We start from the raw sequence: 23,064 nt of genomic DNA on the forward strand, positions 1-23,064 counted from the left end.
GAACCTCCCAAATCCAAGTGGGAGACCAGTTAGAAACTCACTATTTACTTGATGTATTGTGCAGTGGGAACAAATTAAATGAAGACCAACTTTTGGTTGTGGGAATCAAAAGAAGAAATCCAACATGGTTGCGGGACCAGAGTAGTAGTGTAGAGGGTTTGCTGAACTCCACGTGGAAGTTAAGAAAAGCAGAGAGAGGTACAGCAGTTCAGCTTTGACAAGTGATCCTGACCCTTGGATTCTGATCCTACAAAGAGCATCAGCAGTGGAATGTTGGGCTGAAGTGGCAGGAGGCGTCCAGGATGGAACATGGCAGTGGGCTAATGAGTGATGTAGTGGCAGAAAAAAATGAAGATCCCTTAAATAAGTAGAATGGAGGGAGGGCATGGCACATGATTCTTGCACTTCCCATTCTTATTAATGAATCCTCTGAAAAGGATGTTAATGTCTAACACAAAAGGAGGTAAATAGTAGATCATAAAATTGTTGATTCTGGCTAGCAATCTACTAGACTAAATGGAAGCAAAAGGAAGTGATTAACACATTGGTGCTGAGGAACAGGTACAGGCAACCCAAGTTGATAAAACCCTTTAGAAGAGCAGTCTTGGTACCAACCCAGTGCCTGAAACAAATACTTTTGAATTTCGTTGGCATAAACAAACAAAGGGCACGTAACAAAAATAAATTTTTTAAAGAGATATGAATAGATAATTTTCTTTGCAGAAAAAGAAGTTTTTTTCCTTAGCAAAACCCATCCTGGAGTAGCCCTTCAACTGCATCTACTTTTCCCAGCCCCTTGCCGCTGCTTTATGCCTTTCTTTCTCAAAACCCTTTCTTGTGTCCAGACACTTTTGCACCTTTAATTCTGGAGGTTCTGACTGTTGCTAGAGAGTAGTGTGCACCTGGGTTGATTTGCAGGATAAAAACAATGTGAGCTGTCCAGGCTTGCTGGGCCTTCTCTGTTGCTTGCCATATTGTTCTCCAGGAATTCCCTGTCACCTCTCCTATTCAGTAATTCCAGGGTTTTTCCACTTGCTTCTGGAACTCCATCCTGACTCTGGAATTCTCACTCTGTAAGCAATCTTGAGACTCTTCTGCGTGCTCAACCTCCCCTGCATTCTACCTCTTTCACTTCTACCCCATTTTGCAATGTGAATTACTTTATATCTATGTCCTGACCCTTTTTAGCCTTAATTTTTTCACTTTTAAAATTGAAATGTGCTGAAATATCCTATTCTCTTTAAATTTGAATTTTATCATAATAGAATAAAGACATTATTTTCAATTTGTTGTCATATAAGCATGTAGTATAAAGCACCTGTAAAAATTTGGCTCCTCTATTACAGATTTTATTCAATCATGACTGGGTAACAAGAAACTTAAAAATAGATTTATACACGCCATCATTTGCATTTAAATTATTTCCTGGCTTTTATTTTGAGATGCAAAAATAATGGAAATCTTATGTTGCCCCAGTATGTAGGCCCACTATTGGCTCTGAACAGAATTCAAACTGTGTTGTCTCAGAAACCATGATTGACCATTAACAAGTCATTCAGTAAGACAGTCTTGCATTGTCTCCTCATGGAATCTTGGTTTTGTTTTTTGAATCTTGGTTTTCAAAGAATTAGATCCATTCCTTTGCCATACCAAGATATTCTAAAAGAAGCAAAAAAATGTATGAGCACTTTACTCTGATATCAACCTTTACTTTCCAGAGGGGAAATATTTTTTTTTTTTAAGAAAAGTTAAAACTAGTAGAATTGCTTTTTTCAAAACATTTGATCTAAAATGGAAGTTTTCCAACAAAAGTAGATAACTTGCCTTCTGTTATATTATTCAGTTTGTGGCATAGGTTTTGTGTTCAGTTTGTGTTCAGTTCATATGTCAGATACATCTAAGACATGCTCTAGTGAAAGATAAACTCTGATTGCAAGTAAATGCACCTATTCTTTTTTTTTTAAGTCAGCTTTATCGAAGTGTAATTTATATACAATAAACTGCATATATTTAAAGTGTACAGTTTGATAATGTATACATCTGTGAAACTATCATCACAATCAAGATAATCTTTTTATTATTATTATTATTATTATACTGGGGACTTTACCCCGAAGCTACAGCCCAGCTCTACTTACTTTTTTGAGACAGAGTCTTGCTAAGTTGTTTAGGGGCCTGCTAAGATGCTGAGGCTGGCCTCAAACTTTCAATCCTCCCCCAAGCTGCTGGGATTACAGGTGAGCACCACCACACCAGCCTAAAATGATCAGATTTATCCTTCTACTTCTTTATAATTTCTCCCTCTTACCCCGCCTACAATTTCCTTGCATTCTCTTGCTCTTGTCCCCAAGCAACCATTATACTGATCTGCTTTCTGTTACTGCAGACCAATTTGCATTTTATAGAATTTTTATAAGTGGAATCATTCAATAGGTACTCTCTTATAATCTGGCATCTTTCAGCCTAATGAAATGGGATTTAAAAATTGTTCAAGTTTTTAAAATTTTTATTGTGTACTTGTAAAATATTTGTAACACATGAAAGTTATGAAATTCTAAACTGAAGGAAACCAGGTGAATCTGAAAGACAGATGTTAGAATGGGCTGTCTTCCTGTGTATTCCTCATCTTACTCTGCACTCAGATTCCCAAACAAAGGTATGTGGAATTGCTGTTCTTAACCATTTTCAACTGGATCCTGATTTAAAAGGAATTGCTTCTAAATTTCCACTGTTAAAAATTATGATATTGTTTAGGTTTTTTACAAGTAATCTTTATTCAGTTAAGAAAATCCCTCTCCAGTAGCTGGGGATACGCTCAGTGGTAGAGTTCTTGCTTAACATACATGAGGTCCTAGGTTTGATCCCCAGTACTAGAAAGAAAAAAAGTCCATTCTTAGTTTACTAACAGTTTTGATCATGAATGGATATCAGATGATAAAACTGCTTTTTATTATTATGAGGACTAATTGGTTATTCTGCTCTGTTCTGTTTATACAGTGAATTCTATTTTTGTTTCTTTTATTAAATCATTTTTATGTTTTCATATTAAACTACTCTTATTTTGTGTGTGGGGGGGAAACCCTGATTCCTTGTTAATTGACATAATTCACATACAATATATTGTACAAATCTTTTTTTGTGGGGGGGGGTGCAGTTACTAAGGATTGAACTCAGGGGCACTGAACCACTTAGCCACATCCCCAGCCTTATTTTTTTTTTAATTTTATTAAAAAAAAAAAATATATATATATATATATATATATATATATATATATATATGGTTGTAGATGGACACAGTACCTTTATTTTTATTTATTTATTTTTATGTGGTGCGGAGGAGCAAACTCAGTACTCAGTGCCTCACACATGCTAGACAAGCACTTTACCTCTAAGCCACAACCCTAGCCCAGTTGCACAAATCTAGAGAGTATATCTCAATTAATTTTTTACAAATGTGAGTCCATGTAACCACAACCCAGGTCAAAGATGTAGAACTTTTCCACAATCCCAGAAATTTCCCATTGTGCCCCTTCTCATTAAATACCTCCCCCAAAAGGTGTGTGCACATGTATGTGTGATATGGGGGATCAAACCCTGAGCCTCACATATACTGGGAAGCACTTGACCACTGAGCTACATCCCCAGCCCTTTTCATACTTGATTTTGAGACAGGTCTCCCTAAATTGTCCATGCTGGCTTTGAAGTTGAAATCTCCTGTCTTAGCCTCCTGACTAGCTGGGATTACGGATGGGAGCCACCATACCTGCTTTATAAATTAGCCTGTTCTTGAAATTATAAGGAACAAAATCATATAAAATGCACTCCTGTGTCTGGATTCTCCCCAATTTACATCTGTGAGATTTATCCAGGTTATCAGTAATTTATGACTTTTTATTAGTGTGTACTATCCTATCTGATAGACAACAATTTATTCTGTGGATAGACAATTGGATTCTTTTCAGGTTTGGGTTACCATGAATAAAGCATCTATGAACACTTTTGTTTAAGGTTTTTGGTAGACAGATGTACTTGTTTCTTAGGTGGAACTGTTGGGTCATAAAGTATGTATCTATTCAACTTTAGTAAATGCTCCCTGATAATCTCCAAAGTGGATATACCAATTTCTACTCCATGTACACTCTTTTTTTTTTCACTCTGTCCACCTAATTTGTTTATAGTTTCTATTCTCTCCTGATTTCATCAGACATAATATTTGCATTTTTTTCCTCATTTTCATCTTTACTTGGGTGATTTCCAAGATGGAAAACTATCATCATTACTCTACCACCTTCAAACTGTATAACTTCCTTTTTAAAACTAGGAATGCAAGTTTGGTTTAACATTTAAAAATAGCTAATGTAATTCACATCAAACTAAAAATTTTAAAACATGGTAATTTCAATAGATATAGAAAAGACATTTTATAAAATTCAGTATCCATTCCTGATAAAAATTCATCAAACTAGGAATAGAAGGAATTATTCTCACCTTGATAGAAGGCATCAATGCCACAGAAAACTTACAGCTAACATCATACCTAATGACAGAAAAAAAAGGAATACTTTCCCCTAAGATCAGAAACAAGTCTGTCTACTTCTACCATTTCTATTCAATGTATACTGGGTGTCCCAGCCATTACAATAACACAAGAAATAAAAAGCACACAGACTATGGAACATGAAGTAAAATTTATTAGCAGATAACAGGATTGTCTATATAGACCTTATATTCATGTATTCATGGTCATGGTTATGATACAGGGTCAGTATACAAAAATCAGTTGTATTTCTCTGTACTAGAAATGAGCAGGAACAGAATTTTTAAAAAATACCATTTACATGGGCCCAGGACTTGAACAGAAACTTCTCAGAAGAGGATATACAATCAATCAACAAATACATGAAAAAATGCTCACCATCTCTAGCAATCAGAGAAATGCAAATTAAAACTAAGATACTATCTCACTCCAATAAGAATGGCAGCCATTTGAAGTCAAACAACAAGTGCTGGCGAGGATGGGGGGGGTGGGGGGGGGGGTGGGGGGGTGGGGAAAAAGGTCCACTCACATTGCTGGTGGGACTGCAAATTGGTGCAGCCAATTTGGAAAGCAATATGGAGATTCCTTGGAAAGCTGGGAATGGAACCACCATTTGACCCAGCTATTCCCCTTCTCGGATTACACCCAAAAGACCTAAAAAGAGCATACTACAGGGACACAGCCACATCAATGTTTATAGCAGCACAATTCACAATAGCTAGAATGTGGAACCAACCTAGAAGCCCTTCAATAGATGAATGGATTTTAAAAATGTGGCATTTATACACAATGGAATATTACTCAGCACTAAAAAATAGTAAGATCATGGCATTTGCAGGCAAATGGATGGCATTAGAGCAGATTATGCTAAGTGAAGTTAGCCAATCCCTAAAAATCAAATGCCGATTGTCTTCTCTGATATAAGGGGGGGTGACTCAAAATGGGATAGGGAGGAAGAGCATGAGAAGAATACTACCACTAAATAGGGAAGAGAAGTGGGAGGGAAAAAGAGGGAGAAGGGGAGTTGCATGGAAGATGGAAGGAGAACCTCATTGTTATACAGAATACATATATGATGTTGTAATGAGAAAAAGAAAAAAAAGTGTGTCACATTAGATTGGATAGAGAGGATGGGAGAGGAGGGGAGGAGTAGGGAGGATAGGAAGGGCAGCAGAATAGAATAGACAATATGAATGATGTATGTATATTCCATGTATGTATTATATGTCAAAATACATTCTGCCGTCATGTATGACTAAAATAAATAAATAAATAAAAAAGCTAAGGAAAAAATAAATAAAATAAAAAATACCATTTACAATGATAAAAATAAGAAGCATTTTGGGTAAATATGACTAAAGATAATGACTTAAAAGTATTGCTAAGATGGTGGCTGGGATTGTGGCTCAATGGTAAAGCACTTTCCTGGCACATGTGAGGCACTGGGTTCAATTCTCAGCACCACATATAAATAAATGAATAAAATAAAGCCCATTAACAACTAAAAATACATATAAAAATTTTGAAAAAAGAATTCACTTAGGGCTGGGGTTGTGGCTCAGTGGTATAGTGCTCACCTAGCATGCACAAGGCACCGGCTTCAATCCTCAGCACCACATAAATGTAAAATAAAGATATTGTATCCACCTAAAGCTTAAGAATAAATATTTAAAAATATATTTTAAAAAAAAGAATTCACTTAAAAAATATTGCTGAGATAAATTCAAGAAGATCTCAATAAGTGGAGAGATGTACTTGCCCAAGAGGTCAGATAGGAGTCAGACCTTAAAATGTTGATTTTTCTCCAAATTCAAACACACACACACACACACAAAATACAAGCACAATAAAAATCCCAACAGTTTTGTAGAAACTAATCCGATTCTAAAACTTCTAGAAACATAAAGGATCTAGAAGAGCCGATATAATTTAGATAAGAACAAGTTGGACTAACACTACCTGATTTCAAGGCTTATAGAGTTAAAGACAGAGGTTGTGGTATTGGCATAAAGACTAAAAGATCAATAGCACAAAATCCAGAAATATATCCACACACATATGGACAAGTCAGTTTTAATGAAGGTACAAAGGCAACTTAATGGAGAAAGGATAGTCTTCAATAAGTAGGCTGCAACCACTGTATCTTCACATAAGGAAAAAACTACTCTCAATTCATAGCTCCCACCATATACAAATATTAACTCAAAATAGACAACATATCTAGATGTAAAACTAAAAGTATAAACCTAGAAGAAAGAATAAAGGAAAATTGTTGTGACCTTGAGTTAGGCAAAGTTTTCCTAGATATGACACCAAAAGTGGAATTCATAAAAGAAAAAATTGCACATCATTAAAATTAAAAATTTCTTGGAGAAAGTATTTTTAAGTCCTGTCTGATAATGAATTTGTATCCAGGAAAAAAAAATCTCAAAGTCCAATAAAAGGTCAGACACTTAAGGAAAAAGAATAAATGGATTACAAATATGCACATTAAAATGTTAAACATCTTTAAGCATTAGAGAAATGCAAATTAAAACCATAATGAGATACTGTCCACCTGTTGGAATGCCTGATATTAAGAAGATTAACCATACCATGTTGGCCAAGATATGGAGGAACTAGATTTCCTCAAGGGGGCGCGCCTTGCCATGTGGGAAGGTGAAACAGTGCAAACACTTCGGAAAACCATTTGGCAGTGTCTTAAAAAGTTAAACATACAACTACCATATGATCCAGCCATTTCATTCTTAGGATTTTTACCCAAGAAAAATTAAAACATGTTTTCAAAAAGATACAACAATGTATCTTTTTATTATACATGAATGTTCATGGGGTTTTTTTTGTTTTTTGTCACAGCCAAAAGCTGAAAAAAAAATTCAATGTCTATCAACAGAGGAATAGATATATAAATGTTGGTTTACCATACAGAGGAATACTACTCTGCTATAAAAAAACTGAACTATTGATATATACAAGAAATGGATGAATTTCTCATTTTATATTTTGGGTTAGACATTTGAAGGTAGTATAGGCCAGAAAATATAGTAGAAACAACAGATAATCAAGTTTTAAATTCTTTATTTTTTGAATTAAACCCAGGGCATCACACCTTAGGCAAGCTGTCTACCACTGAGTCCCAACCCCAGCTTTCAAGTTCTTTTATTGTTAAGATGGAAAATATTCAAAAGGCAAGGAATCAGTATTAAGAAAGCAAGGAAATTTGCAAAATATAAATGGAAACGTTTGCTGAGCAGGAAAGAAAAAAATGACTTGTCCAAAATTAGGTGCCTCCAGACCCTGACAGAACCTTACTGAAAAACATCCCTTTATCCCAGAAGAAATGGGATCATATCAGACCATGACTGGGACAAGAGTAGTTGACAAATCAACAGGTTACATTGGTGCTATTCCTTCCCCAGATTCTCATGAGTCTCTGGCTTCAATGCCTCTGGTTGTCTGGAGGGGGGACCCAAGCTGGACACTTAGGGAAAGAGATAAGGCGGCAACGAAGCTGTCACTGTTATGACCGTGGGTCCCAGATACCCTTCCATCGTCCTGGGCCCTGTCTCCTCACTCCCAGTGGTGTCCAAGTCTGTGGGACCAGCATCTCTTCTTCCCTCTTTCTCCCACCCCCAACCAAGCCCAATCTTGCACTGTCAACTCCAGAGATTTCCTCTAGGGGGCGCGCCTTGCCGATGCTCCAGGAGCACCAGCACCTTCCTGGCTACCTATGGCCCTCCAATCCTTCTCAGTCTCAGGCCCTCACCATTCCGGATATGCCCCACAGTCAACATTCCAGCCTGGACACCTGCCAGCCATCATGCACCTGAGCCTTGGAAAGGAGCAGTGCCGCCCTCCGTGCCCCGCACCTCGCAGCTGGGCTCAAGTGTCCCATGCTGCGCAGGGATTCCCCACCGCGACTTTCCCCCAGCCTCAAGTTAGCAACTGTTTGACTAGGCGCTCCAGTTGCCTTCGTGCCACCCCCTAACCCTGCCCCGCCCCCCCCCCCGCACCCGCAACCGGATGCGATCCTTTCACTCCCCCGCACAGCTGTGCCTGCCTGCCCCGTCCCGATCCTGGAGCATCCTCGCAGGGCTGTGCAGGCCGCCTCCAGCTCCCAGATAACACCATTTCCAGCCTCTGACTGCTGGATCTGATGAGCCGCTCATCCCACTCCCAGCTTCGCTCAACCCCAACCACCCACAAGTCTGAAGGAAAATGCTCCCTTCCCGGCTTCCTGCAGCCAGCCCTTGGAAGTTCCCCGGGGCTGCACAGTTTCCTCTTTCCTAGGGCCCTTTTCCTTCCCCCAGGTGGGCCACTGATGATCATCTCAAGGGATGCACCCTAGCAAGCACTCTCTAACGAAGCCCTATAGGACCTTGCCTCATTCTAGCTGCGCCTTCTCCTTGCAGCCTCTTCTTAGGGCGGAGGGAAGCCCTACCGGGCATATCCCCCGCCCCCCCCCCTGCCACCTGCTCCTTGGAACCCCCAAGGGTATGTGCGTCCAGTCAAAGACCGGGACTTACTTGACTGCCAGTGCCCTCGCGGATGACCCCTCCTCCACTCGGTTTCCTAATACCCTGTCATGTCAGGCCAAAACGTGGCTGGATCCCGCCCTCACTCCGCCCCCATCAGAGCAGGCTGCGGGGGAGGGCCCAGAGACCGGGTGATAAAGCCAAGCAGGACAAGCAAAGATACCCGCTCAGCCACCCAGGTCACACAGGTCAGTGGGACAGTTCTTTCTTGGTCCATACTGGAAAAGCTTAGAACTTTTTCATTCCAGCGTGTCTATTGCATTTTTAAGCCTTTTGACTCTAACTGGATGACTATGTCTACATTAAAAGGAATTTCAGGAATTGTGTTGACATCATCATTTTTCTTCTCTGCAAGGTCTTTCATTTTATTATCTTTTACCTCTACACCCCATTCCTATTTTCCTGCCACTGTGATCCATGCCATGTTGGTTATCTTTTGTTTTTATGTAGTCTTGTGAAATATATACATGTAATGTGTGTGTGTGTATATATATATGTGTGTGTATATATATATATACATACACTTATATATATATATATACACACATACATATACATAGTTTTACTGGCATATGTTTTAAATTCATGCAAAAGGAATTGTGTTGTTTCTCATTTGGTTTCTTTTCATGAGTCCTAAGATTTTAATACTAATCTATGTTGCCGCCTCTCCTTGGCCCATATTTATCCTTTCCATCTTCCTACTCCTACCAAGAGCAGTGCAGTAATATCCTCAAACATATCCCCTTATACAGCATTTCTCAAACATTCATGCACACAAGTATCACCTGGGAATCTCATTAAAATGCAGTTTCTGATTCGGTAGGTGAGGCCTGAGACTTTGCATTTCTCAACAGCTTCCAGGGGATGTTTATACTGCTGGTCCTGCCATAATTTGAAGAGCAAGGCCCTTGTGGACTTTTGTGAGAATTTATTTGGGGTTGCTGGGTCATAAGGTATGTGTTGGTCTAATTTAGTTAAGTATTATCCTTCTGCTCTCCAGTCTTGCTGCACCAGGGTAGGAGGATGGAAGGTATATATCTATGTGGGGAAAAGGCTTTTTTTCTTGTTCCTGCCCACATCCCCACCCCCTGTGCATCTGGCATGGGTCCAAACCTCTTTTCTCCTTTGATTGGAATGGCCCCAAGTGTCCAGAGAGATGTCCCTGGATAGTAAGGCATAGCAAGTCAAAGATGGACAGGACAGGCATCCTAGGGTCCATCCCCACCACATAGATACAGAAGAGTCAGGCCCACCAGACATCAACTGGTTTGATTTATAACCTCCATAGCCTTGGGTTTTATCTCTAGCAGGAAATTTTGAGAACAAGGGAAGCCGCAGAGTCTTCAGTTCGTTTTTTGTGTTCCCTCTATCCTGTATGGCCTTTCCCTTCAGTAGTGTTTGTGGGGTTTGGGACTCAAAAGTCCTGACTTTCCCACTGGTAATCAGCCATCCTGAGTCTGACTTCTCACTAAGTGGGATAGTCATGATACAGCTCTAGGTTGTGATGCTAGGAGTTGGTTCAAGCACTTTCCCCACATTCCGGGAGCTCCACAGAAGCCCTAAGACAAGTGCCTTGCCTTGTTTTATCCTTAAGAAAAATGAAGTTCAGGAAGGCTTAGTAATTGCCACCAATGCCAGTGACAGTGCTCAGATTTAAGCCTAGCCCCAGCAAAGTACATCATGCTAATCATAAAGCTAAGCCACCTCCATATCCCACCTTGCCCTTGCTACCAGGTCATGTTTCAGGGGAAAACTACAGAGAAATGGAAAGGACTGGTTCTTGGGTTTCAGACGCTGAAGCTGAAGGCATCTGCACAAAACTATAGCAAGTGGATTTGGGGAAAATGATCCAGGGTTCTAGGGGCTGGTTAGTCCCTGGGGCATGAGTATTTCTATGGCAGGAGACAGGTGATCTTGGGTCTAGGGCTTCAGGAGCAAGGATTTTAGGGTTAGCTGTAAAGTAGGAGCCAGGTCTTGGCAGGAGTTGGGGAGGATCAGGGACTGAGTGGGAGTTAGTGGGCAGGTCCCAGCTGTGGGTAATTTTCTTTCATATACTTTATTTGGTAATAACTTATTACCCAGTGTTTGTTTGGAAGAGTCAACAGATGTGCAAATGGCCAGAATCTGGGGCATCAAGTGACACCACTTTGCAAAACCTTTCTGGGCTGTGAGCAGCTTGCTGAGTCAGTTTAGGAAATGCCTGAACTGTTTTCTCCCCATTCACACAGCCATGTGAGCATCTTCTGACACCAAGCCCCAGTACCAAGCATTTCACAATCATAAGAGTTCAACATCTGCAAATTTTGAGATTTCATGGCACATGACTTTTTACATCTTGTCTACACCATCCATCCTCTATTTCCCATATCAGAGCCAAAATTTTATATATGACAAAGCATTTCTCTGAAAGCCTAGGGAGGCTTCCTGCTTTCTCATCAGTTTTCTGGTCAAAAGACCTCCAGAATGTTCCTTTTTTTTTTCCTTTACAAAGTATTTTGCAAGCAGGTATTACCTTTGAAAACAACCTTGTGACAGGCTTGCGTCAACCCTGAGACTCAAAAGAATTGACCAAAACCACACATTGTGTAAGTGACTGCAATGGGACTTGCTTGTTTTTCTGTAACAGTCACGTAGACTCTTAAAAGAATGCATAGGTAAGGGCTGGGATGTAGCTTGATATTGGAGTGTGTGCTTAACATACATAAAATTTTGTGTCCTGTCTCCAGCACCACAAGAAAGGGGTGGGGGAGGAAGGAAGGAAAGAAGGAAGGGAGGGAGGGAGGGGGAAGGAAGGGAGGGAGGGAGGGAGGGAGGGAAAGTAAAACTCACTACTCTGGTTGGCCCATTTTCCAGATTTGGTGGTATAAACTGAGGCAAAAAGTAGGAAGAATAGGGAGCAGGAATGCCTGGGCAAAAAGCTCTGGAGGAAGGTGAGCAGGGCTTCTGGTCAGCCCTCTCCTGTGTAGGTTTCTATCAGTGGAGCCCTTTCTAGAGCCTGCGATCCTCCTGAAAGTGGAAAAAGGGGACTGGTGGGAGCAATGGCAAGTCCAGGGGTACCCAATTACTTCAGAAAGTCTGAATCTGAGACAGCTGAGCAGCTGTGTCAAAAAGATGCTTCCAGTTGCCAAGGCAACCCCAGCGATGTTACCACATCCACATGGGTGCTCTCAGTGATTTGACCAAGCTCTGCCCTTGGCCAAGCCATCTGTCCTGTGTCCTCAAAGCCTGGCCCTCACACCAGGTACCTGCAGCAGCAGCCTGAGGAAGGTGCAAGAGGCCAGGCCAATCTACCTGTTGGCTCCAGTCACACCACACAGCTTTGACTTGTGTTGAGACTAGAGTCTGGGGCCTGCTGAGGTCCCTCTCCCCTCCCTCTCCCCAGGGCTCACGCCCTAAGTCAGGGCTCAACAGACACAGGCAGCGGAATGGGGATGCCCTTCTATTGGTCCAAGTCCTGAGCACGGCCTGGGTGAGTCATGGAGGTGAGGAGGCCCACGAGGCTCAGCAGTGTGGAGAAGAGCAGCAGGAAGGAGGCCGTGAAGAGCAAGGCAGGCAGGGCACTTAGCACCAGCAGCAGGATGGCCGGCAGCAGATGGCGCCACATGGCAGCCACCACAGGCCAGAGGGAGCTGAGCAGGTGGGTACCGGTGGTGAAGAGTGCGTGGCACAGCATCAGAGCCAGCAGCAGGTAGAGTATCCCCTCCAGACCCCACAGCACGCGCTGCAGGGGTTGCCGCAAACCTGATGTGGTCCACCACTGGGCCCAGCTCTGGGGCACGTGGCATACCCACCAGCGCACCCAGCCATGCCGGGTGACCCAGACGGACCAGGGGACCGCCCGCTGCGGCCCCTCGCCGGCCCCGATGGGATCCGTCTCCACTCGTGGCTGCTGCATCACGGCTGGTGCACCTGTGGATAGGGCCAGGCCAGCTGCAGGAGCAGCCCTGGAGATGCTTGGGACCTCAGGGCAGGTGGGAGTGCATGGGACAGGGGGGCATCAATGTGGGCAGGGTAGGGTTTTTGAACAAGTCTTACCTTTGGATAGAGTCACCTAAGTCATGTTGCTTCCTGCTGCACCCAGGACAGGCTGGCCGCCAATCCGAGCCCTAACTCTTACCCTCCCCCACCTCCCCAGAGGAGCCCCATTGTGACCCGGGCTGGGGTGGGGTCTGGCCAAGAGAGGAGCCATTGTAGAGTCCCTCTCTATGGACTCTCCTGGCTAGCAGGGGGCCCTGGGGAGTCCAACAGAGGTAGTTTCTCAGACTTTCTTGTGGGAAGCCCTTCCCATCCCTGCCCCTTCTCTTATGATTGATACCAACCCACCCTACTCTCTTGCAAGTTTTCCTCTCTGGACCCTCATTTTCTAGAACCACAGAGGAGGCCAGAATGGCTGTCCCCAACCTGCAGGCCCTGAGAAGCCTGACATTTCCTGCCTGGAGCCCCCTGCTTCATATCCTGCCTTTTCTTGCTGGTCCCAAGCCCCACACCCAGCCATCCACTGTCCGAATTGTGGAGCCATAGATCCTCTGAGATTCAGGCTAAGAATAAAGAAGTGTTCTCCTCCATACCTAGCCTAGGATGGAAGAAAGGAGGCCTCAAGAAGCAGGATGACAAGTGTATTTTTGGAGGGCACTCAGTATTTTGGGAGAGCCGTCAAGCCCAAGGATGGAGACAGAAAGCCACACCCAGCAGGGCCAAGGGCATGCCTCGGGCTCCCAGGAGCAGCCCCAGGCCCAGGCCCAGCAGGAGTAGTGAGTCTTGGAGGCTGAGTTGTCCTGGGATTGCCCCCGTTGGGAGGAGAGGAGCCACTTGCTGTCCTGGACCCTCACCGGCCCCCTGACTCTGGCCCCTTGTGAGAAGTCTGTGTTGCGGTATGGTGGGATCTGAGGGCCTGTGGAGAAAAAGGGAAAGCAGCTGCGCTTAGGGAAGTCAGCCACTTGCCCACCTGCGTACAACGCCCATCTACCAGGCTGCTGCCCACTTACCTGTGGAGCAGGTCAAAGGTGAGGAAGCTGACCAGTAGCAGCAGCAGCAGCAGGGCTGGGCCAGCTGAGCAAAAGATTGCTCGAATTGTCAGCCCTAGCGCCCCCAGCCCCAGGACACTGTCCAGGAGCTGGGCCTGGCTAGGGTGCCAGGGGGACACACATGGATGGACTGGACTTCCCAATCCCTCCCCAGCACCTAGGCCCTTGGAAGGGAGTGGATTCAGATCTACAAGGGCTTTGGTCCTGGGTAAGCAGAGCCGGGTCATGGAGGAGTTGGAGGTGATGGGAAGAGCTAGTGCTGGAAGCAGGGAGGAGGAGTGGAGAGGAAGAGGGGGTAGGTGTCTAGCAGGTCCTCAAGTGTGAGCTCAGAGTATAGGGAATTGGCTCCTGGGTATCTTCCCCTCCCCACCCTGCCCACCCACTAACCCTTCTCACCTCCTCCCACTTTGATCAGCCATTCTAGGACTGAACAGCTGGGGCATTGTGACCTGTTACCAGGCAGGACCCTGGGAGAGGGAGGGGGCTACAGCTGGTCTGGCCTCATAAGCTCTAGTGGCCTAGTTTAGCCAGCAAGCAGGTGAGTTCTGAGAACTAAGACTCATCCTCTTGCCTCTGCTCACTCTTTGTCCTAGGGCCCTCCCATGGGATCTGGGTTGTCAGGAAGGCAGAGGACAACTCTGCCTTCCTTAAATTAACTAACACTGATTGGGCAGCTGTCCAAGGGAGGAGGGGATGCTTTCTTCTTCCTGTAAGTTCCCAGAACTGTTTGTCAAGGCAGGAGTGAGCAAGCCATTCAATCTCTCTGTCCCTGTCTCTCTTCCCTGAGAGTGAGGTGTGGGTGGGGTTTTTCAGAACTGCATCCCTGGAATGCAGGATACAACCTGAGGTTTTCTGGGGCTGGGATCTCAGGTGACCTGCCAAATGGGGATGGGATAGGAGGGGGCCTTTTAGGTGTCCTCTAAGCACTACAGTTTAGGGGATGTGTTATGGATGCTAGGGCTCCAGAAATGGGACAGGGGCTATATACTTAAGAGAACTACAGATTGCAGGCACCAAATTGCAGGTTAAGTTTACCCTCTGATATTTAAATTAAGGAAGATAAACATGTAATGATGGGCCTGTTCACCTAGAAGAGAAACAAATCTCCACTGATAATCTGTAAATGGATAGTATGTGTTCCACAACATCGTGGTATAGTGACTTAAAAGGAAAGAGTAGAAATGAGTCATTGTGCCCATATCTTACTTCAAAGGAAAAGTGATGGGGGTAGGGGCAAGGAAGACAGTGACCATACAGCCCCTAAGAAGAGGAAATAGATAAAAAGGATCATACAACAGGCTTGGCAGAACATAGAGTCAAAACCACTAGCCCTTGGGACCATCCACCGATTTCTCTTACTCTGGCTCTTTTTATCTAGCAACTAGACTTTTGAAATATATTTGTCTATAAGGGGATCAGGTATAACAGGGGATAGGGTATATATAACAGAGGATAGAGTATAAGGGAGGATCCTAGCTTTTTGCCCCCATAAGTTCCAATTGTCTTTGTAAATAAGCACATTAATATTGAGGTTTAAGATTGTCCAAGCCCGATCAATTCTGGATGCATGAGTAAGATTTCTTTCCTGGTCATACAGATCTGAGGTTAATATCCCAATGATTCCACCAAGATGAGGAAACTATATAATGCAAGAGGTTGGTGAATGGAGGGTGACTAATCCTCCTTAAAGATTTGCTGTGTGCATAGCTAAGCTATGGAACCAAACTAGGTGCCCTTCAACAGATGAATGAATAAAGAAAATGTATTGGAGATATATATATATATATATATATATATATATATATATATATGTGTGTGTGTGTGTGTGTGTGTGTGTGTGTGTGTGTGTGTATACATACATTTATATACACAAAATGGGATATTACTCAGCTATAAAGAAGAATGAAATTATGGCATTTGAAAGTAAATGGATAGAACTGGAGACTATTATGCTAGGCAAAATAAGCCAATCCCCCCAAAAACAAAGGTCAAATGTTCTCTCTGATATGCGGATGCTAACACACAATTGGTGGATGGTGAGGGAAGAATAGAAGTTCATTGGATTAAACAATGACCGATGGGAATAGGAAAGACAGAGGAATGAATCAGACACATTTTTTCTGTGTTCATAGATAAATACACAACCAGTGTAACTCCACATGTACAACCACAAGAATGGGAAGTTATACTTCATGTATGTAAGATATGTCAAAATACATACTGTTGTCATGTATAACTAAAAAGATATAATTAATGAATAAAAATTTTATATATTAAAAAAAAGGATTTGCTGTGTGCCAGGTGCTCTGCATACGTTTCTTAGAGAGTTCCATTTGTGATTTACTCAGTTTATTTTTCTGTCTTTTTGGTACAGGGATTGAATCCAGAGGCATTTTACCACTGAGCTACATCCCTAGCCCTTTTTATTTTTTGTTTTGAGACAGGCTTTAACTTGCTTAGGGCCTCACTAATTTGCAGAGGCAGGACTCAAACTTGTGAAACTTGTGCCTTAATCTCCTGAGTCACTGGAATTACAGGCCTGTATCACGGGTGGGATAACAGGCATGCACCACTGCACGGAACCAGAGTTTATTTTTCATTCAACAATCATTTATTAAGTGCCAGGTACTGTGCCTGATACTGGTCATAATTCCTAAAAGCAGAGTGTACACATTATTTGCAGAGGGAGTACTCTCAGGAGGACAACTTTTTGGGGAGTGAGGAAAGGGAAGCAGGACAGGGCCGGGATAAAATCTAAACAAGGATGTGGTCTTGGCTGGACTCTAACCTGACTCTGACTGCAGTTGGCTCTGCAAGGTGAATTGCACTATTGAGTTTGTCCCATGTATCTGTGCCAGTCAGTCAGTGGCTGTGGCTCCTCCAAGGAGAAAAGGGGAGAGAGAAGTGGTGGTTAAGAGGTGGGTGAAGGCAGCACCTATCAGCTGAGGGCATTTGTCTGGAGAAAAGAACAGACAGCTGTGACCTAAGAGCAGCAAACACAGCAGTGGGGTGGAGCACTAGTTGGTAAAGGGGCTGAGTGGAGAACCACCAGTATATGTCGGTGGATATTATGCAGTAAAGAATTAACTCAGCAAGTCTGGATTATCTAAGTCTTGCTCATTCTAAAGAACAATTTATCTCTTTCTAGGCTCCGCAGAGGTACCGGTACCTCCAAGTCCTTGGAATATTTTGCCTAATGCAAGTGTTTTCATTTAATGGGAGTCAAGGACCATATCAGATAGTCTCTGCCAACAAATGTGATTCATTCTGGGGGATCTGGACCATGCACTCTCACTTTGGTCTCTGGAGGGGTTGAACTAAGGTCAGCCACATGGATAGCCAACTATATCTACACCATTGACCCCCAGTAAAATTCTGGGACATCAAGGCTCAGAGTTTCCTTTTGGGCAATACTCTGTGTATGTTGTCACACGTTGTACAGGGAAAATTAATGGAATTAATTCCATTTCCATATCACAACCAGAAACTTGTCCCTGACGTTTTCTGGACCCTGCCCTATGTACCTTTTTCCATTGCAGGTTTTCATCTGTACCCTTTTTCTGAAATAAACTGTGACCATGTGTATGACCACTTTGCTGAGTTCTTTGAGTTCTTCATCTGAACCACTGAACATAAGGGTCGTCTTGGGCCCTCAGAAAGCATTGGTGTCAGAAGTGGGATTCGCTAGGTCAACCTTGACTCACTGAAATATGGTGAAAGTATGATTTGAGAAAAGGAAGGATGAGAAGATGGGGTTGTCAAGTCTTTGATTCCTGGATGGACATTTTGATTCCTGGATATCACCCACAGTATGGAAATGCAGCTGGACTGTGATCAGTTACCAGAGGTAAAAGATACCAATGGAACTTATTAATGCTACAGCATACTTCTGAGAAGTTAGGAAATCTCCCAGAAAAGAGAATAATAACTGAAGCCCATGAAGAAAAGAGAAAAAGTCAATAGAATCAGATAATCAATATTTGAATAATGTTAGTCTTAGAAAATTACAATAGAAAGGATTTTTTTCAAAAATCAAGAAACTTTTCAGAACTGAGGGACATAAGTCTTTAGGCCATATGGTCCCATCAGTTCACAGCACATGAAAAAATTCAAATCATTGAGGGTTTCTACAAAGAACTTCCTAACGGTATAAAGATCACATACATTAAACCAGAATATCAGACTTTTAAATCCTGACACTGGTAGGTAGGAGACAAAAGAAATGTCCTCAGAATTCTGAGGGGGAAATGAGGTATAATATAGGAGCATATATCTGTGCAAATGATTGTCAATTGACAGAATATTTTTAGCCGTATAAGTTCTCAAAAGTTTGACTTGCATGCACCCTTTCTTAGAAAGCTACTGGAAGATGTGCTTCAGCAAAACAAGGACTCAAACTAATCCAAAGGACAATGTGGCATTCAAGAAATTAGTCTAAAAATAGGGATGATGAGAAAGATCTGGTATGGCTCCTACTTTATGTGAAGAGGGCAACCAACATAGCCTGGTCCAGAAGATAGGAGCTCTAAGGAAGAGTCTACAGAGGAAAATAAAATCAATTGATTATTGGAGTGTTAAATATATTCAGAGTAAATAATCAATTCTATTGGAAATTGTGGGGTTATATTAACAATTGGTACCCAGAAAACCAAGCAAATAATAAAATAAAACATTTACTAATTCTACAAAGCACAAAAATTGAATGATATTTACATGATCATAATAAAAGTATTAAACATTGACTTCAAATGGTGATTTAGTTTTATTGGGAAGATGGAAGGAAATCTGTGTGTGTGTGTGTGTGTGTGTGTGTGTGTGCGCGCGCGTGCACGTAGGAGAGCTACATCTTTAATTCCATACTAGGAAATCCAGGGATAATTTGTAAACAGAAGAATCAAAAAATAGCAATAGAAGCAAATAAAAAAGGAGAAATAACAAGAGGAATGAAAGGTGATTGATTTGAAAATGGAAAGGCATAGGGAAGAGTCTTCTATTACAAACCTAAATGTGATTTACCTTGATACTAAATTATCTTTATCAAAACACTCTATTGTGCAGTATTTTGATAAAGACAATTTAGTTTAAAAAGCAAATAATATAGGATTATGCTATGGAGATCAGGAAAAAACTCCTAGAATGAATAAAAGATTATTTCTTATTGATATGTGGAAATATGATGTATTGTGGTTTAAGATAAAATTTCCAGTGACAGTATCAAACACAGTCAATCTAAGAAAGTTGTGAATCTTATGCATTTTAGGCAGACATGCTCTAAACCTCTGTATAGTACTTTTCAGTCTTTAATGTGCAAATGAATCTCTGGGGGTTGAATCCTCTGAGAATCTTGTTAAAATGCAGAATCTGATTCAGTACATCTGGGACAGAGTTTCCGAATTTCTAACAAGTTCCCAGGAGATGCCAACACTACTCATCCTCAACCACACTTTGAGGGTAAGGCTGTCAAAGACATTGAGGTAAAAAAAGAGACATCTGGGGAGACAATAGTCAGGGGAAGATAGGCATGTACCGAGGAATGTCACCTTATGCATCTAAGTGTCATGGGAATCCCCATCAATGCTCATCTATATCACAGATAAAGCACCTGGCAGAGGATGAGTTCTGCCTTAGCATCAGGAACGGAAGATTGGGAGCCACAGGTAGGCAGTAGATTTTGTCACTTCAGTACATGTACAGCCAGACACATAACCTCCTTTCTTTTCCTTGGTATTTGTTTTATTCCACCTGTATATGTGGGAACAAGAGGGCTGTGTTTTTTCCCCTACCTTTAATTCATCTGACTAATCTAGGGGCTCCTGGGACCACACATTATCTTACTTCATCATCACAGTAACCCTGTGAGGAAGATATGGTTCCCGTTTTATGGAAGAGGAAACTGAGTCTGAGTAGAAAGGCGGACCTAGTGTCCAAGGATAAAACAAAACATAGTGGGATGTGAAAATAAACCTGGTTGGTGCCAAAGTTGTGTATCTCCTCTCTATTCCCAGCAACTTGACCATACCAGAGAGCTGGCAGGAGATTTTTAGCCCCTTCCTTAAATTAAAAATCTCAGTCTCTCTCCCTCTCCTGCCCACCTGCTCTGGATTGAACTCAGGAGAGCTCTACCACTTAGATACATTCCAAGCACTTTTTTATTTTTTATTTTGAAACAGGGTCTTGCTAAATTGCTGAGGCTGACCTTGAGTTTATGATCATCCTGCCTCAGCCTCCAGAGTAACTGGAATTCCAAATATGTGTAGTCACATCCGGTTCTTACACTGAGAATCTTACACTAAAATCTCTTTTGGCTGGGTGCTCCCACCTAGTCCTACTTAGTTATGCTTTGTAATACATACTTATCGTCATGAGACCACAAAAGACCTTCTAACCTAGATATAGACATCTGGCTGGGCAGGTACTTGGGCACAAACCTGCTACTGCCTCTGAAGCAACCACCTTTGGGGGCTTTGTGCCTTTGTAGCTCCAGATACCCAGAAAGGTTAGGGCCAGAGGCAATAGCTGAACTGGAAGCGCAGAAGGATGTGAGAAGGTGCTGGGGGACTCAGAAGGGCATGAGGAGCTCCAAGGATTGCAATATGGCAGAGAGGCAAGGAGTTTAGAGCAGTGAGAAAGAAGGTGAGGGGGTGGGAGTTGGGACAGAAGTGGTGCCAGGATCCCATAGATCCAAACCATTAGTGACTGGTGGGAGGAAGCCAATCGTTTTACTCTAGTCCTCTTGGCTAGGTGGGCTTTTGGTTCATGGCCTGCTCTCTCCTCTTGTGCATAACCTGGCCCTGTTTGGTCCTCTATAACCTTGAATATATCATACACATACTTTTGAGTGTGAGTAGGGACCAGGCGCTGTTCTAAGCCTTGAGGTGTGGCTGTGAACAATGGGTGCAAAGGCTCTTCTGGAGGGGTACCTACCTCCTAGTAGTGGTGATGGTGATGGTGGGAGAATGTGACCACGAAGATAAAGCTTACTTTAGAGAGGTCAGGATAGCCTTTGCAAGCAAGTGACATTGAAAGGAAATCTCAGTGAGAAAGGAAATTTCTCAATTGTGAGAATGCAAACTTGTCGAACAATTGCAAAGGTCCAGAAGCTGGGTGGGGCTGGTGTGTTGGATGAACAGCTAGAAAGGCAGTGTGGCTGGCTGGAGAAATAGGAGCCAGGGGAATTGCACAGGCAGATGCAGCTGGAACCGAATGGGTAGGAAAGAACTTGGTTATGAAGGACCATGCCAGTGAGCACACTAGGGACTTAAGCTGGAGGAATTTGACAGGATTTGTCTGCTGTATGAGGAAGGACTTGGAGGAAGGGGTTGAGAAGTTTGGGAGGCAGAGATGTCCTTTTTTTTCCCTCGTACTGGGGATTGAACCCAGGTCCTAAAGCATTTTTGGCAAGCACTGAACTACTCTGAGTTACATCCCCAGTGCCCCGCCCCCATCCCCACCAATCCCCCTCCCCCCCTTTTGAGATAGGGTCTGCTAAATTGTCCTGGCATGCAATCCTTCAGTCTCAGCCTTTGGAGGCCCTAAGGCCAGCAAGATATCCGGTTTCTTGTGCACCAACCCCCCACCCCACCCCCTCCACCTTTTTACACCTCTCAGGGAAACCTGAATGGCGTTTGGGGCCAGAGACAGAGAAGCTGTCAGACTGGGCATTTGTGGAGCCCCGGCAGCCCCCACCCCCCCAGTAACTGTTCAGACCGTGGCCTCCCACTCCGGGAAAGCAGGCAAGTGTCAGTCTGCAATACTGTCCATCTGTCTCAGCCCCGTGCCAAGGGAATCCCCGCTTTGGAGCGGTTCCCTTTAAATTTTCAATGTTCCTCTCTCCTGTGCCCTGGACCAGACAATGCTGTCTAAGTGGAGTGCTCCAAGAAGGGATATGGTCACGCGTGGGCCCTGTCCAATTACCCCCTTTCCGGGGACTCTCTAGCCCTCTAGCCAGGACGCGTGGAGTGCACCAAATGCCCTGAGGAGCTAAAGGGCTCGTGCCTAAGTTATGTTCCCTGTCAGTGGTAGTTCTCAGTTTTGGGAGCGCCTTGCGGTATTTCTTTCGAGGGATCGTGTGAACTTGCTCCGCTAGCATGGTGCTGACACGCTGATTTGGGGTGATTCGAATTGCTTATAGAGAGAGTGGCCTAGCAAAAATAAAATAAAATAAAAAAATATTTGCCCAGGACCCCGAGCATTCCAGATGATTCTTGGCTGCCTCTGGCATCTGTTTTCATGGGATGACAGCAAAGAGCTGGCCAAAGGCGCGTAGTGGACGCATTTTCTTCCCCGAAGAGGTGACCCCGGCTTGGAAGCACTCAAAGGGGACCTTGGAGGCAAGATAAGAATGGTCCTGCGCTCTGTAATTCCGGGATCTGGGGTAGTCGGGCGAATGGAGAATCAGGGCTGCGGACTCCCGGAAGGGAACAATGGGAAGGGGCTAGGAGATGGAGCCGGGAAGGGAGGGAGGGGGTCCAGTCTCTGTTCCTCTCCTGCTGGCCCCAGCCCGCCGGGTATCACTCTGGCCGCTCTCCTCGAGTTATGTAACCCCGGAACAGAACGTGGCAGCCGAGGGAGCAAAGGAGCAGGGAGGGGAGGGGAGGAGAGAGGGGAGGCGGGGCTGGGGGCGGTGTGGGGGTGGGGGTGGTGATGGGAAGAGTCGACTCTGGTTGAGTCCCTGGAGTAGTCTGTCAGAAGGATTCCTGGACGAAAGTCCTTTCCCATCAGCACCCAGTGCCCTGCCTCAGTTTCCCCGTCCTCTTCTTCCCCTTCTGTCCCGCCCGCCCTGGCAAGGTAACCTGTGGTTCTGGATGGCTTTCCCTCTCGGGTTATTTCCACCCCAAACTTCTCAGCTTTGCTCCCTTGGTTAAGTCAGCCGCTCTGAACCTCAATTTACCACTTTGTAAAATGGGGTTTGACGGAAAGACCACGCATAAAGTGCCTGGCATCGTGTACCGTGCAAAGTAGGTGCTCC

At 43.6% G+C, this 23,064-nt stretch overlaps 2 protein-coding genes and 1 long non-coding RNA gene across 4 annotated transcripts; 1 reads left to right on the plus strand and 2 right to left on the minus strand.

Moving 5' to 3' along the window:
* The first annotated feature begins 9,190 nt into the window (after positions 1–9,190).
* On the plus strand, positions 9,191–17,684 carry LOC139704586 (uncharacterized). Of its 2 annotated transcripts, XR_011706461.1 has the most exons (3): positions 9,191–9,260; positions 9,927–10,025; positions 17,245–17,684. It is a non-coding gene; the product is annotated as an uncharacterized lncRNA (long non-coding RNA). The 2 variants fall into 2 exon arrangements; XR_011706462.1 differs by lacking the exons at positions 9,191–9,260; positions 9,927–10,025 and adding an exon at positions 15,962–16,721.
* Positions 12,512–12,982, minus strand: Tmem239 (transmembrane protein 239). The gene has a single exon (XM_027921559.2). It carries the CDS (start codon positions 12,965–12,967, stop codon positions 12,512–12,514), a length of 456 nt encoding a protein of 151 aa, XP_027777360.2. The 5' UTR covers positions 12,968–12,982.
* C2H20orf141 (chromosome 2 C20orf141 homolog) lies at positions 13,726–14,389 on the minus strand. Its single transcript, XM_027921546.2, has 2 exons — positions 14,058–14,389; positions 13,726–13,963 (listed from the first exon to the last, which is right to left on the minus strand). Exons 1-2 carry the CDS (start codon positions 14,321–14,323, stop codon positions 13,726–13,728), a joined length of 504 nt encoding a protein of 167 aa, XP_027777347.1. The 5' UTR covers positions 14,324–14,389.
* Positions 17,685–23,064: the final 5,380 nt, after the last annotated feature.

The sequence above is a fragment of the Marmota flaviventris genome, chromosome 2, assembly GCF_047511675.1.
Source record: "Marmota flaviventris isolate mMarFla1 chromosome 2, mMarFla1.hap1, whole genome shotgun sequence".
In the NCBI taxonomy this organism is placed as follows: Eukaryota; Metazoa; Chordata; class Mammalia; order Rodentia; family Sciuridae; genus Marmota; species Marmota flaviventris.

Coding starts and splice junctions, on each gene's coding strand:
- Tmem239 (XM_027921559.2), bottom strand. CDS start 12,967: ATGCAGCAGCCACGAGTGGAGACGGATCCCATCGGGGCCGGCGAGGGG.
- C2H20orf141 (XM_027921546.2), bottom strand. CDS start 14,323: ATGACCCGGCTCTGCTTACCCAGGACCAAAGCCCTTGTAGATCTGAAT. Junction 13,964..14,057: donor ACCTTTGACCTGCTCCACAG/GTAAGTGGGCAG, acceptor TTTTCTCCACAG/GCCCTCAGATCCCACCATAC.